The sequence below is a fragment of the Ostrea edulis genome, chromosome 2, assembly GCF_947568905.1.
Source record: "Ostrea edulis chromosome 2, xbOstEdul1.1, whole genome shotgun sequence".
Lineage (NCBI taxonomy): Eukaryota > Metazoa > Mollusca > Bivalvia > Ostreida > Ostreidae > Ostrea > Ostrea edulis.
This window is the reverse complement of record NC_079165.1, coordinates 93,938,583-93,952,542: the sequence shown is the minus strand read 5'-3', so window position 1 is coordinate 93,952,542 and position 13,960 is coordinate 93,938,583. Positions and strand designations below refer to the sequence as shown.

The following is a 13,960-nucleotide window of genomic DNA, read 5'->3' as shown; positions in this document are numbered from 1 at the left end:
ATATTTCAATTTTAATTTTTTGAAACCAATCAGTTTACAAAATTATCATTCACAAGTCAAATCTGAACTAACCACCTCCTCAAAGACCATGGTTGTACGGAATTTGTATGATTCAATCTACAGCATTTAGTTATTGGGGTCAAAAACTGTATACAGCAATTCAAAGGTAAAAATATAACATAGAATGTACAGACATTGTGAGGTACAAGGAACACAAACACACACACACACGAATGCTATTTTTTGAACTGAACGCATACATACAAAGGTATCTATATATTCTTGTAAAGACAACAACAATATGAAACATAGGGCCGGGAAAGTTCAATGGTAAAGTGGCCGCTTCCAGATCAAGAGGTCCTAGGTTCAAATGCCACTCGGGGCTAGTTTTTGGGCCTCTCAAAATGCCTGCTTAGTACTTGTTAGCTTGACCCAGAAAACAGACTCAAGAGAACTTGTACAAGTTATAAGCTTTCATCGCAAGAGAGCTTAAATAAATTGGTATAAACTAATATGAAATGATGGAGGAAACAATGACCAAAAAAGCTATGGTTAAGGACCTTATTTATTATGATAATCTGACCCACCTCTTAAGCTATTTCCTTCGGTGCTGCTTTCAAAATCAGGAGAGCTTGTAGAGGAGGCTTTATCAGCAATACTGGATGGCTCATTTCTCACATCAATCCCAACGTCATCTGCCAAAAAATAAACATTCCATGTTAATGTATTTATATTTCATTCATTTGGTATTTCCAGAAAACAGACTGAGTCTCGAGAAAACTTGTATATGTTAAAAGCTTTCATTGCATTGTAGCTAAAATAAATGCATAGGTCTTTAACATACCTAATACTAATAAATCACTCTGGCGAACCATGTAACCATTCATAACCATAAAGTTTATCCCAAATATGTAAAAAAATTCTGATGGTTTTATACATAAGAGACAGTTCAACTATCAAAATAATTACTAAAATAATTAAAATTATTAAAAGAATCAAATTTAAAAGTTCATATTCCATTTTTTGTTTTGTTCATTGTTTCAAGTCACAAAACAACAATGGCTGTTCCTCTGATGTATCATGGGAAAGTTCCTCTGATGCATCATGGGAAAAATTACTGTGTGTGTGTGCTCCCTGTACCACACAATGTTTGTTCATAAAATGCTATATATTCACCTTACATTGCATACTGTCTCTCAACTGTAATCAAGTCCTCAAATAGAAGTTACATAATTATTAAAAACTAGTCTAATGTGCATTTTGGTCCTGACCTATATATGTAAATGGCAGTCGGAAACTAAATGGGACATTGGAACGTTCTGAGCTAAAAATAATCAAATTTTAGATTTCCATGCATTTTTATCTTTGCATTGCTCACTAAGGGTATTTCTAATGGTCAGGAAAAAAAAAAATTGAACGTCATTTGTTGAGTTACAAGTGAGATACAGCACTTACAATTCTTCACTATGTAAACAAGGATCGAACCTTGTTTTTGTTTACATAATGATTGCTTCACAGAAATTACCATGTTTAAAACAAAATGAGATGTGAGAATCACTAGGAACGTTGAATTGTGTTCAGAATAAACTTATAATATGAAAAAATCTGCTTTAAACGAAAGTTACACTAACATATTCAATGTAGGTATGTAGGTAAACAAAAACATGGCTTGAGCCTTGTGCACATACTACATAGTGAAGAATTGTAAGTGTTGTATCTCACTTGTAACTCAACAAATGATGTTCAAATTTTTGCTGACCATTAAAAATACCCAAGTGAGCATTGTAAACATTAAAAATGGAAATCTAAAATGTGAACAATTTTAGCTCAGAACGTGTCTATGTCCCTTTAAATACACAATTCATACTTCTTTCACTAATCAAAATACTGAAACTAGATGTTTGTCGGCAGAACACCAACATGTCGAGTCCGCCGCTTATTCTAGCTGTATACATTAGGATATTAATATTTGACCTTTAAGTATGATGTTCACTTACTGGTGTTGATCACTTAGGCCAAGTTATTCTGAAGTGCATTGATAAATGACGGAGAAGCAGTGCGGAATTAAAAGCATAATAATATGCAATTTGGGCATTTGACCTTCAAGTGTGACCTTTTGACCTTTGACCAATACGCATGACTCTTGCATATGACACATCATCTTCTGGTGGTGATCTCTCCTGCCAAGTCATTTTAAATCTGTTGATAACTGAGGTAGATACAGCTTTACAAACATAAGGCAAAAGAAAAGGTAGGTGTGTTTCCGATTACCCGACCGACCCTAAAATTTTCTCCCGACCCTAAATTTTTTAGTCATTTCCAGTCCTTAACTCTCGTACACTTCGTTTTTCGATCTCTAATAAGTTTGGGCTCAATAATCAAATTACCGAAATCTTCCAAGATGGCGTCCTTCATGCTTTCCGAAGACATACTCGTGTAATAAATACTTTTAAATATGCATGGTAAAATCAGTTGTCAAAATGTCATTTTTTTGCTTTAATTTATTTTTAATCCCATACTGAACACTCGGATGTTACATGCCAGTACACACAAACATATTTATTGTGAATACACTTTGTTCCTGGTGATGCAAGGCAAATTTGTACTGAATTATAGCGCATGAATAAAATATAAAAGCAAAAAAAAAATGTTTCCAACCCCCGACCCTACATTTTTTTTTGATATGTAATTGGAAACACACCTTTTTTTGGCCTAATGAGGCATTTCAGAATTTGACCTTGAAGTGTGATCTTGACTTGTGACCAACATTCATTGTTCTTGTATGTGACACACCACCGACTTATGCCAAGTTATTTTAAAACATGATCATTAATGGGGAAGATACAGCCCATACAAGGATAAAAACATTGAATTTCAGCATTTGACCTTGAAGTGTGACCTTTGACCATCAGTCATGGTTCATTCAATTGACACATCGCCTTCTTGCGTTGATGAGTTATGCCAAGTTATTTTAAAATCTGATGATAAGTGAGGGAGATACAGCCCGGACACAAAATTCGAATGACACGCTAACTTACTGACTGACTAACAAACACGGAACTGCCGTTGTGACAACTATATCAGCTTCCGCAAGCGAGCTTGACAAAAATTGTATAAAATTCCACACTTGAACAATTAAATTACAAATGCACCACCTTGTGTGCCAACATCTAGATGTTATCACAATGACAACAATCCAGCAGATGTCACAGTAACTGAGAATTATTCTTTTCAAATAACAACAACAGACAAGCTAAATGTGAAAATAACAAAACAAAAACAAAAACTGGTAACAAAATAACAGTATCATTACATCCCTTTGAACAAAGTGAACTACTTTACCTTTTGATTTTTTGTTCTAAAATGTGATAAAAAAAAGAACAAAAATAGCATTTTATATTAGCATACATGATTTAACCTATTTCAGTCATCATGAAAGACCATTGGACCTCAAACATATCTGATAAAAATGACAACAGTACAGTTAACTTAAAGCAAAAATTGGTCCACTGTGGTCAGGAACATTCACTCCCAGTAACCAACTAGAATTGCATCCATAGGACACATATGACCCCAATTTATGCATTTGTCAATGACTCTACAAAATTTTATGCGCGAGTAAACGAAATGCAAGGTGCATAACTACAACACCTGAGGAACAATCCCACAAAGTTTCTTAGCTCTAGCACAAATACTTTACAACTTTTGCATGACACCAGATTGATAGTGATAGTATGACAAACATGCACAAATACACACAGACGAATAAGGGCAAATTGAAGCAGATTAGCTACGGGGAACATAATGAAGAACATCTAAGCACAAGTTTTTTGGCATTATTATCTATATTTCTTGAAATAAGAATATGTTTAACTTTTCAGCAATATGAAGTTTTAAAATTCAGTGGCTCTGTTTATACTTACAGTTACACTGGTACATTTACTCTGTAATATGTTAAATAAAATTACATAATTCAAAATGCTAAACAAACCTCCCATGGCAGATCTGCTACTCCATAGTCGTATAAGAGTTCTTCGCCAGCCGGGATATCTCTAATTGCAAAAAGACATAGTTTTGGAACCTGATTAACTTCAATGCATCTCATCTTGCAGTTTTGTTCCCTATGTGTTCCGTGATTGACAAGTCTCCCCATCCACTGGCCACTATCAACTTCTAAAGTGGAATCAATGCTGCAAAATAGCATGAAACAAGTGCTGCTTGTATAACCGGAGCTTAACTTTTCTTGGTGCCTGTCAGTAAACAAGGCTGACAAACTTATATCCAGCAAAGAATATTATCAGGGCTTTCTTACCTTCTTTAACTGCATGACTCCGATATTCGACCCCTTCCCAATCAAGAAATTTGAAACTTTTTCCCAATTCCCCATTACAAATTTCCCAAAAATTTGGCCTGATCAATATTTAATTATAAAATCCTCTGAAGCATAATAGTTGATGTTTTGAGAGAATAATAATCATTACTTAATGCCAATGTTAAAATGATAAAAAGTTGCTTATTCATCTAAGTTCTTCCATATCACCATATTTAATTAATTTGATACAATAATATTTAAAAATCTACATACCACCATTGTGTTCCTTTAAAGAAAAAGAAGTATCTGAACACAGAGTCAGATTTTTTTTCTCGTTTCATTCCTTCTTCTCCACTGATTAACTCCCCATGATAGGCAAGCAAAAAGTCTCCTTTACACCTCTCAATTGTTGTTCTTACTCCTCGACCTGTTAAAAGAAATGTAACATTAAAAATCCTAATAAAAATCTAAACAAGGCTCTACAAAAGCTTTTTAACGACAGATGACAGAATTGGAAAATCACTTGGTACAATAATTTCAAAACTTGATCGCCATTTGAACAAATGAATTGAATTATACTGTGCAGAAAGGTTTGTCAGATATCTTTAAAAATTAAAACTAAGATATTCTTCAAAGTTATCGAGATTTATTCCCTTCCTAGTAGCTTTATTTTCCTTAATCAATGCCTTGACAATACTATTATTTTAATGAATTTGAAATCACCATGGCTCTCATTTGACACCAAATCAATCAAATTAACAAAACATAGACTATAGGGTCATGGTTACTACGAAGTACAAATTACCTTTTGGAGGTATGATATCCATCTTGAATCCTTCTAAATCTTTATTCTTAAGTATGGTTTCTTCTGCTAACAAATTCGGTTTTTTTCTCTTAGACCGCATGATGATCAGTTGATGTGAGAGCCTGCAAATAAAGCAGATTATCTTGAATCGTGAAATACTATAATACTACAACTATATTGCTAGTGAAGTTTGTAGAGCCTTAACCTCTATGTATCACGTATCAAGTTTAAGTTCTAACCATTAAATAAGGTATCAGGTCTACCATCAACTCGTACCGAGTCAACTTGCACCGTCCCAATTTGGTCAAGTCGTACTAGATTTTTGGTCAACTCTTACTTTTTGTGGTCAACTTGTACTTTTCATTTTGGTGTGGCCTTATATTCAGAAAACATCTCTTTTCCAACAATAAAGCAAACAGTATGCACAGTTCTAATTTCTTAGTATAGCTGCAGAAACAAGAAAGTAGGTCAACAGGTCAAGGTCATTGTCATCAACAAATAATCTTAACAATATTGTACAGGTACAATAGACGATGAATAATGCACAAAAATATCTAAGCCCCATGCAGGCCTCGCGGTTTTGGAGAAGTAGTTTTTTTTTTAGTTTTCACTATGCCAATATAGGGAACCCCATGATCCCAGGCAGGGCATGGCCAATTTTGACCTCAGGGCCATAATTTTAACAATCTTGGTAGAGGTCCACTAGACAATGAATCATGCTAAATATCTATAGCCCTAGGCCTTGCTGTTTCGAGTTTTCACTATGTCCATACAAGGAAAATCCCTGACCCTTTGGGGGTGACCAATTTTGACCCTGGGCCCGGTTTTTCGAAAGGTGGTTAACTTTAACACGGCGTTATCTTGGTGTTAAGCTCTGTGTTAAAATTAGCCATAATTTGAACAATCTTTTTTTTTTTTTTTTTTTTATAATTTCTTATTTTTTTTGTTCACATGTATCAGTAGAGTTCTCTATCATGACAAATATATACAAAAAGAACAACAAAATGCATCTGAATATATGGGAGATTTTGAATATAAGAAAGACAGAGTAAGAGTATCAGTATAAGAAATAGTTTAAGAAAACAATTGGTTCCATCTGTTCCACAGGGTATCATTAAATTTTTCTTTTTCACCATTTTTATAAGAAATGAATTTTTGTGTTTCATAGGAAAATTTCATTTGTGATATTAATGCATGTAAACCAAAGTTTTTCAAATCCTGTCAGACATGGGCAAAAGTCTGCCTAAAAACAATAACCCTTGTCCGACAGATTCTCTTATTATGCCAGTCAAAATGTCTGACAACATTGTCCCAAATAGTTGTAATTCTTATAAGTTGTCTGCCATACTTTTTTGGTGTCTGGTAGAATTTGAAAAAATGGCAGACAAAATGTCTGGCAACTCCACATTTGATTTGGAAAACTCTGGTAAACTCAAGGGCTTCTCAGTACATCTTGCTGTATACACATAGTATTTTAGCCATAAAACAATAATATTTTTAACAATACTATTGTTTTCAATAAAACCAAGAATAAAAGATTTTTTGGTAATAGCTATTTGCAAACAAGTCTTATCTTGTAGAAAAAGCTCAAAATCACTCAAAAAAGTTTGTAAACAAGAGCAACGCAAACGTAGCAATATATGCCCGTCATGGCCCAGACAGTGGTAAAACCACTATGTGCATTTTGACCTTTCACCAGTGACCTTGGCTCAAGGTCATGACACATCCTTAGTTCTAGGGCAACAAATCTGTGAAATATTACTGAAATACCTGCACTCATTGAAAATTTATGGCCTGGACAATGTTAAAACCACTATGTGCATTGTGAACTTGACCTTCACCCAGGTCATGACACTTCCTTGGGTCTAGACCAACAATTCTGTGAATTATTATTCCAATCTATGCACTCAGTGAAAACTTATGGTCCGGAGAAAGTTAAAACCACTATGTGCATTGCGACCTTGAAATCTGACCAGTGACCTTGGCTCAAGGTCACAACACTTCCTTGGACCTAGAGCAACAGTTCTGTGAAATATTATTCCAACCCATGCACTCAGTGAAAACTTATGGTCCGGACAAAGTAAAAACCACTGTGCATTGTGACCTTTACATTTGACCAGTGACCTTGGCTTAAGGTCATGACACTTTGTTGGGTGTAAATCAACATTTCTGTGAAATATTATTTCAATCCAAGCACTCAGTGAAAACTTATGGTCCGGACAAGGTTGAACCAGGATGTGCATTTTGACCTTGACCTTTGACCAGTGACCTTGACTCAAAGTCATGACACCTTCTTGTGTCCATGACAACAATTCTGTGAAATATTATTCCAATCCATGCACTCAGTCAAAAGTTATGGCCCGGACAATGTTTAAACCATTAAGTGTGTAGTGACCTTGACCTTTGACCAATAACCTTGGATCAAGGTAATGACACTTCCTTAGGTCCAGGGCAACAACTCTGAAATATTGTTCAAATCTACAAAGAGGATCAGGAGTTATGGCCCGGACAAACTATTTGCCAATGTTAAAACTATTATGTGTATAGTGAACTTGAACTTTGACCAATAACCTTGGATCAAGGTCATGACACTTCCTTAGGTCCAGGGCAACAATTCTGTGAAATATCATTAAAATCTACAAAGAGGATCAGGAGTTATGGCCCGGACAAACTATTTCGGACGGACGCCGGACGGACAACGCCATAACATAATACGGCCCGTCTGAAAACGGGCGTATAAAAATTGCACTCCCATAAAATATGTTCAATAGATTCCTCTTCTGAGTGACAATTTAGTCTGCAGTACTTTGAATTACTTTTTTTAAAATTTTAAATAGAAAAGAGTTTGTTGCAAGGATGCGATTGATAATTCGGTATTGAAACCACTGAATTTTACTGTCCTTTGTAGGGCTGCGTATTGGTTTAAATTTTCATATCGCGATATATTGCAATATTTTCAAATGTATTGCGATATGTATTGCAATATTTTTCAATAAGAATATCAACAATCTTGTCTCTTATTTCATTGATTTTAAGATAGATTTCCATGCAGAATACATGAAAATTAAAAAACAAGTGTTCTTGAATATAGTCAGACACAACATAAACTTGGCTGCTTAACTCCATTGCTCTGTTGGAAGTAGAAAAACTATATCTTAGTATTTTGAACAATCACAAAAATGCTTCAGCCATATGAAACGTTATATTTGATGTGAGAAATCTCAAATTTAAACGTAATTTCTTAGCTCAAGCATCTCCGCCGATATACCGGTATTGAAAAAACGTATCGCGATACGATATTTTTTAGAGACGAATCGCAATATATCGGAATACCGGTATTATCGCACAGCCCTAGTCCTTTGTCACTCTGAAAGGTATTTTGTGGATTATTTGCCATTCTTTCGTATTGATGTCCAAAAGCTCACTCCATTTTGTTTTGCCGGATGTATTAAACAGAAGTATTTTGGTTTAGAATATCATAAAAAAGTATTGACTTCTTGCATTTTAACACAACTAACTTTGGAATAAAGTGTTCTATATCCTTATTTGAAAACATAAGATATCTAATCCAAAACATTTTCAAAGAATCTATAAAAATATCTAAGCCCTAGGCCTTGCTGTTTCGAGTTTTTACTATGTCCATACAAGGAAAACCCCTGACCCTTGGGGCGTGACCAATTTTGACCTCAGGGCCATTATTTGAACGGTCAACTAGATGATGAATCATACTAAACAAGCATTTTGAGAGTATTGCATAAGCAATACATGTCCCCTACTGGAACCACCATTAAAAATTGACGGATGTTATAAATCAGAGAGTGCAATGCTGTGTGACCTGACCTTGAACTAAAACATAGGCATACCAATATCATATTTAATTAGTTTGATGTTTCGTTGTTTAGTTTGATGTTAAATATACAGTTAATTAAAACATATTTGGGATTTTAAAAAGAGTCTTATTGGGAAGAATTTGATATTAACTTCATTTCATAAGCATGAAGGGGCTTCAATTCATAAACATGAAGCTTTCAATTGATATATATATATCCTAGATATGTCACACAGTAAAAACTCGATGCCGACGTAGCTAATTTAAATGGAAACAACAGAACAAATTCGAAACTGAGACGAATCACTTACCTGGATCTATTTAAGCCAAACATATTCATGAGAAGGGAATAAATTGTGCATATGCAACACAAAACAAAATACCAATAGGACATTCATAGGCCTATCTGCAGTTTATTTACTTGTCAAGATCACCATGTTTTGCGAAACATTGTAGGAATGCGGTAAATCGAGTAACGCCAATATATGTGCTGACCATCAAACTATTCGCCAATAATAAAATACTTGCGTTGTTATATACATGAATGTGTTTCTGTTATGATGAAGAGTTTAACAGTTTAAAATGTTACATCAATGAAGTAATTACATACGAACTCAGCGGGTGAGTTTTGTGAATTGCACCAATTTAGATGTTCTAATTTTACAGCCTTCCCATCAAAGCACGATCTCAATCCCGATGAATATTGAAATATTTCTGTCACACTTGCTCACCAAACGTTATGAAAGAACTTCACATCAATTTGCATTTAATTGTGTATGTTGAGATACATTCGTGAACGTCCAAGGTGCCACATATTCGGATAATGATAAATACTATCAAATAGAATAAATAAAAACACATGATGATATTGATTTCACTTGTTTTAAGGAAATCAATCTGACATTCTCATTATAAATAAATCGTGTATGGTAGGGTAACAGAACTAAAATCAGGGTTGGGCGGTAAATTCCACCCCTGGTATTTACCGCCGGCATTTACCGGTATTTACCGGACTGGCAAATAAGACTCAAGTGGCAAATACCGGCAAATACTGGTCAATTGAACTTTTAAAGTAAATTTATAGCTTCAACAATTCAAAATGTGAAATCGAAGTTAAATCTAAAATAATTCTTTATCATTACATATTAACATTAAAATTGATTAAATCTAAATAAATCCCAGGCTGAATCATTTTTAACAGTTGAATCTTTGCTTTTTAACCTCCTATACAAAATTTAGATATTATTAAAAAAAATTTAAACAATTCAACAATACAGGTAAAACATACATCACTGGTATAATTCTACCTGCGCATGGTGCCACCTGGTCTAGTTATAAGAAGACCATATGGTATAAATTGTTAAAACAAGTTTCAAGAAACTGTCAATTCAGGGTGGATTAAACAGACATAAACAGAGATGAAAGCAATAAAATATCAAAATGATTTTCTGTTCCACCCAAAAATAGGAAGTTGAAAGGAAAAAGAGGGGATCAAGTATGACATGAGCTATGTTATGGTTTCAACCCTCCAATACATTTACAGCAGTAAGACAAATTTTGGTCATAATCACTGCTACTCCTATTGCTGTACAGACCTACACATTACCAATATCACCATAGTTATTCAGCATGAAATCCAGGCAAACATTCCATTTGGAATTTATTAAGTGTTGTTGACAAAGATAAAGAGTGAAAGACCAGTGCAACAGGCCTTGACTGCCAAACAGTTGTAAGTGCTAATTAAGACTCTAAAACTTTATCTAGAAGTGTCCAGCCAACAATTACAAAACACCCTAAAAATAATTGTGTAATAAATTTAAATTAAAGTGTAAAAAAAAAAAGCTCAAAACTCATAATTTAGTATAAATAGGAATAACTTCAATCTTTAGAATAAAATCTATTAACCAGTGTAGTTAAAACTAACCAAAGAACTTTTAAAATATATTAATTCCAGTGTGGTCGATTCAATTGACCAGTATTTGCCGGCATTTACTGGAATTTACCGGTAAATACCGGTATTTGCCAGTGGCATGGAAAATATGGATAAATGCCGGCATTTTGCCAACCCTGACTAAAATAGAACTAGACTCAACATTAGTTACATTACAAATCGGGTACGAATTGACTCGGTAACTATGGTACGAGTTGACTAGAAACCTTATATGAATTTTTATATGAAATTTTTATAAATTTGATTTTTTCACTTAGCACGAGGGCTGCTCCTATTGTGGCCAATATGACACCCCTTTATATAATTAGCATATTAAAACAAACCTGTATTACAATAGTACTGGAGTAGCCCTAGCTCATACCAAACATTCATCCCTACCTCTGGTACCAACAGATTTATACTGCAGTTACAGTCAGAATTTTAACATCAAATATGAAATCAGAAACAGCAACAACAAAACTTTGGAATTAGCTGCTATAGGAAAATGACCAAATTCAAGGTGCGACATCACATTAGAGATGCCAGAACTAGCAGATTTAGCATGTTTTGGCCGCAATATCTTGTTCTTTTATATTGGACACAGCTTAAGCCCCCCCCCCCCCCAAAAAAAATTGTGTGTTTCGGGCAACACCCTAAAAAATGGTAGGTAAGGTAGGGATCAAGTTTTTTTTCTTTCTTCTTAAATACCCAGTTTTAATACCCAGTCTTGTGTATTTGTGGCCAGCAACCAAAATGGTCAGAAAATCGTTAAAAAAAACACAAAAAAAACAAAAAACTCTATTCGGCGGGGTTTCGCTAGATGGGGTTGGGTTGTCCGTAACACACAATTTATTTTGCCTAATAATTACCATTTTAAAAAACAAGTTAGTTGTGAAGAAAATCAGGAACTCACCTTACAGATCAATCTCATTCTTAACGTGGTATTTCAGATAATATTTATAAAAATGGATTTTAAACCACCTTTCATTATCAACGAAGAGATAGCTATGGCATCCGAGATATGAAATAAGTATATTTTTTTCTGTGGTAAATCTACATGGAAATTCATTTGACGAGCAATGCAAAAATGAAGTATGATATCATATGAATATAAGTTTTCGGCCAGGAAAAATCCAACTGATTTACATGTGTTGACCGCCATTTTGTTTAGTTCAGTAACTGTTGTTTACTTTTCGTTTTGTTATTTCAAATAAAAATGCGATCATTAATATCGATTTAAGTATTAAGTAAATTACTGTTACTTATTAGAAGATAATAAAAACCATGACAACATTATTCATTTCCTAAAATAAGAGAAAATATGGTGGAAAAACTGTGTGTTCCTACCTCGCCAAGCCGGTTAGCTTTCTACTTCCGGTACGTTGGTTCCGAAATCTGCGCGCGCACTGCTTCGCAGAAACAATCCAAATATGATCAGAGTTGACTGTCAGGTGTGTGGGGTCACACTCTGACACACAAACAAGTATCTACAACGTTATATAGAGGTACCCCTTGAAACGAGGAGAAATTGTGTGATATGGTATCTACAAGCGTTTGGCGAGGTACACGTACCGAGGTCTCGGGAAAAGTACCTCGCCATTTTTTGGTACCTCGAAACGTGACTGTGTACTTCTATGAAGTACCTCGGCGTGTAATATATTCCAACGCACACACACACACACACACACACACACACACACACACACACCTATTTTTTTCTGATCTGGGATCAACACTTATTTTCTTGTTATGCTTATGTATTGTGAATATACATTAAAGATTATCGATATTAGTAAAACTGTTGTTATCAGTGATGATATTTCTTCTTACCATTGCTGAAAACGTGATTTACATTATTAGGTGATGGTTAGGCCTAATGTATGTTTACAATGCTCAAGTTAAAAATGTGTGTAGAAGGTTAGGGGGAGGGGTCTTGTTGCAATATCCATCATGCCTTAAGGAAAGTCCGTGCTTTTACGTATCCGGTTTTAAATTTTAAACACCGACTAGAAAGTCTTTGTTTGATGTTTGTAGTTTACGAGAACTGTACGAGTCAAATTTAGCATTCAAATGTGAATCTTAGATATATTTACCATGAATTATTATAGTGTGAAGTCATCACTAGCTCCAATGGTACAAAGCAATGTAATATCTACATTGAAAGGCTCATAGGCTTAAAAGGCTCATAGCTTGCAATCTAAGCCTGAACAAGTTAAAAATCATACATAGGCGTGATCCTCACAGTGGAATTCACACTGAATTTTAGGGAGTGTGTTTGGTTCAAAGAAACCCAGAATTATAAATCCTCAGAAAATCATCAGCAAAGTTGTTGAATATTTGAACTCTTCTGCACAAGTACTTTCAAGAAACAAAATTATTTGTACATGAGCTGTAGTTGCTAGAATCTACATATATGTTACACTATATTTATTTTTTCTATAAGTATGAGATAGCATGTATGTATTTTTATGTATTATATGATTGATAGCCAAACAAAAAAAAAGAATAACACACACACCAAAAAAATTGTGAGAAAAAGGAAGGGGAGGGGGTGAACCCCCCCCCCTCCCACTCCTTGTGTTCTAATTGTCTGGTAGGACAAAATTTTCAGTATGTTTTACATATATATATATTGTCATATTCTGTTAATCTTGATTTTAAGACTATATTTGCTGTTACAATTTACTATTTTCAAAGTGTGCAAAGAATAATTGTAAAACTTAAATTTAAAAATGGGGGTTTACATATTCAAGAGACCATTTTGCAAAATATCTCTGGTCAACTATGGTAAAATATGTTTTTTTTTTTGTTAACCTTAGATATAATTCTAAATATTTTTAAAGAAAAACTGGCATGTAAACAATTTAGATTTTGAGAATTTTTCAAAATTGCGATATTCTGTGATTTTTTTTCTGAAGGATGCGAGCAGATTAAACAGCAATTGTGTATGTTTTCAATTGAATATCTATAAAAATTCTCTCAGTAAATGAATAGCTATTGGTTTTTATATATTATAGCTTAATATGATGTGCTTTGGTGCATATTTTTAATAAAACATGTGATAATGCATTCTTGTGTTAGAAT

General features: G+C 34.1%; 1 protein-coding gene across 6 annotated transcripts in view; it reads right to left on the bottom strand.

The window, feature by feature from the left end:
* LOC130051986 (uncharacterized) overlaps positions 1–12,359 on the bottom strand; it is a 36,698-nt gene extending 24,339 nt beyond the window's left edge. For 5 of the 6 annotated variants that reach the window (XM_056155580.1, XM_056155577.1, XM_056155581.1 and 2 more), the window contains exons 1-5: positions 12,224–12,359; positions 5,118–5,239; positions 4,586–4,739; positions 845–4,190; positions 588–695 (exon numbers count right to left, since the gene is read on the bottom strand). In XM_056155580.1, the coding sequence (XP_056011555.1) occupies positions 588–695; positions 845–893 (157 nt within the window). In that variant the 5' untranslated portion in view covers positions 894–4,190; positions 4,586–4,739; positions 5,118–5,239; positions 12,224–12,359. The remainder of the gene's footprint in view (positions 1–587; positions 696–844; positions 4,191–4,585; positions 4,740–5,117; positions 5,240–12,223) is intronic. The other variant, XM_056155579.1, reaches the window with a different exon arrangement.
* Positions 12,360–13,960: the final 1,601 nt, after the last annotated feature.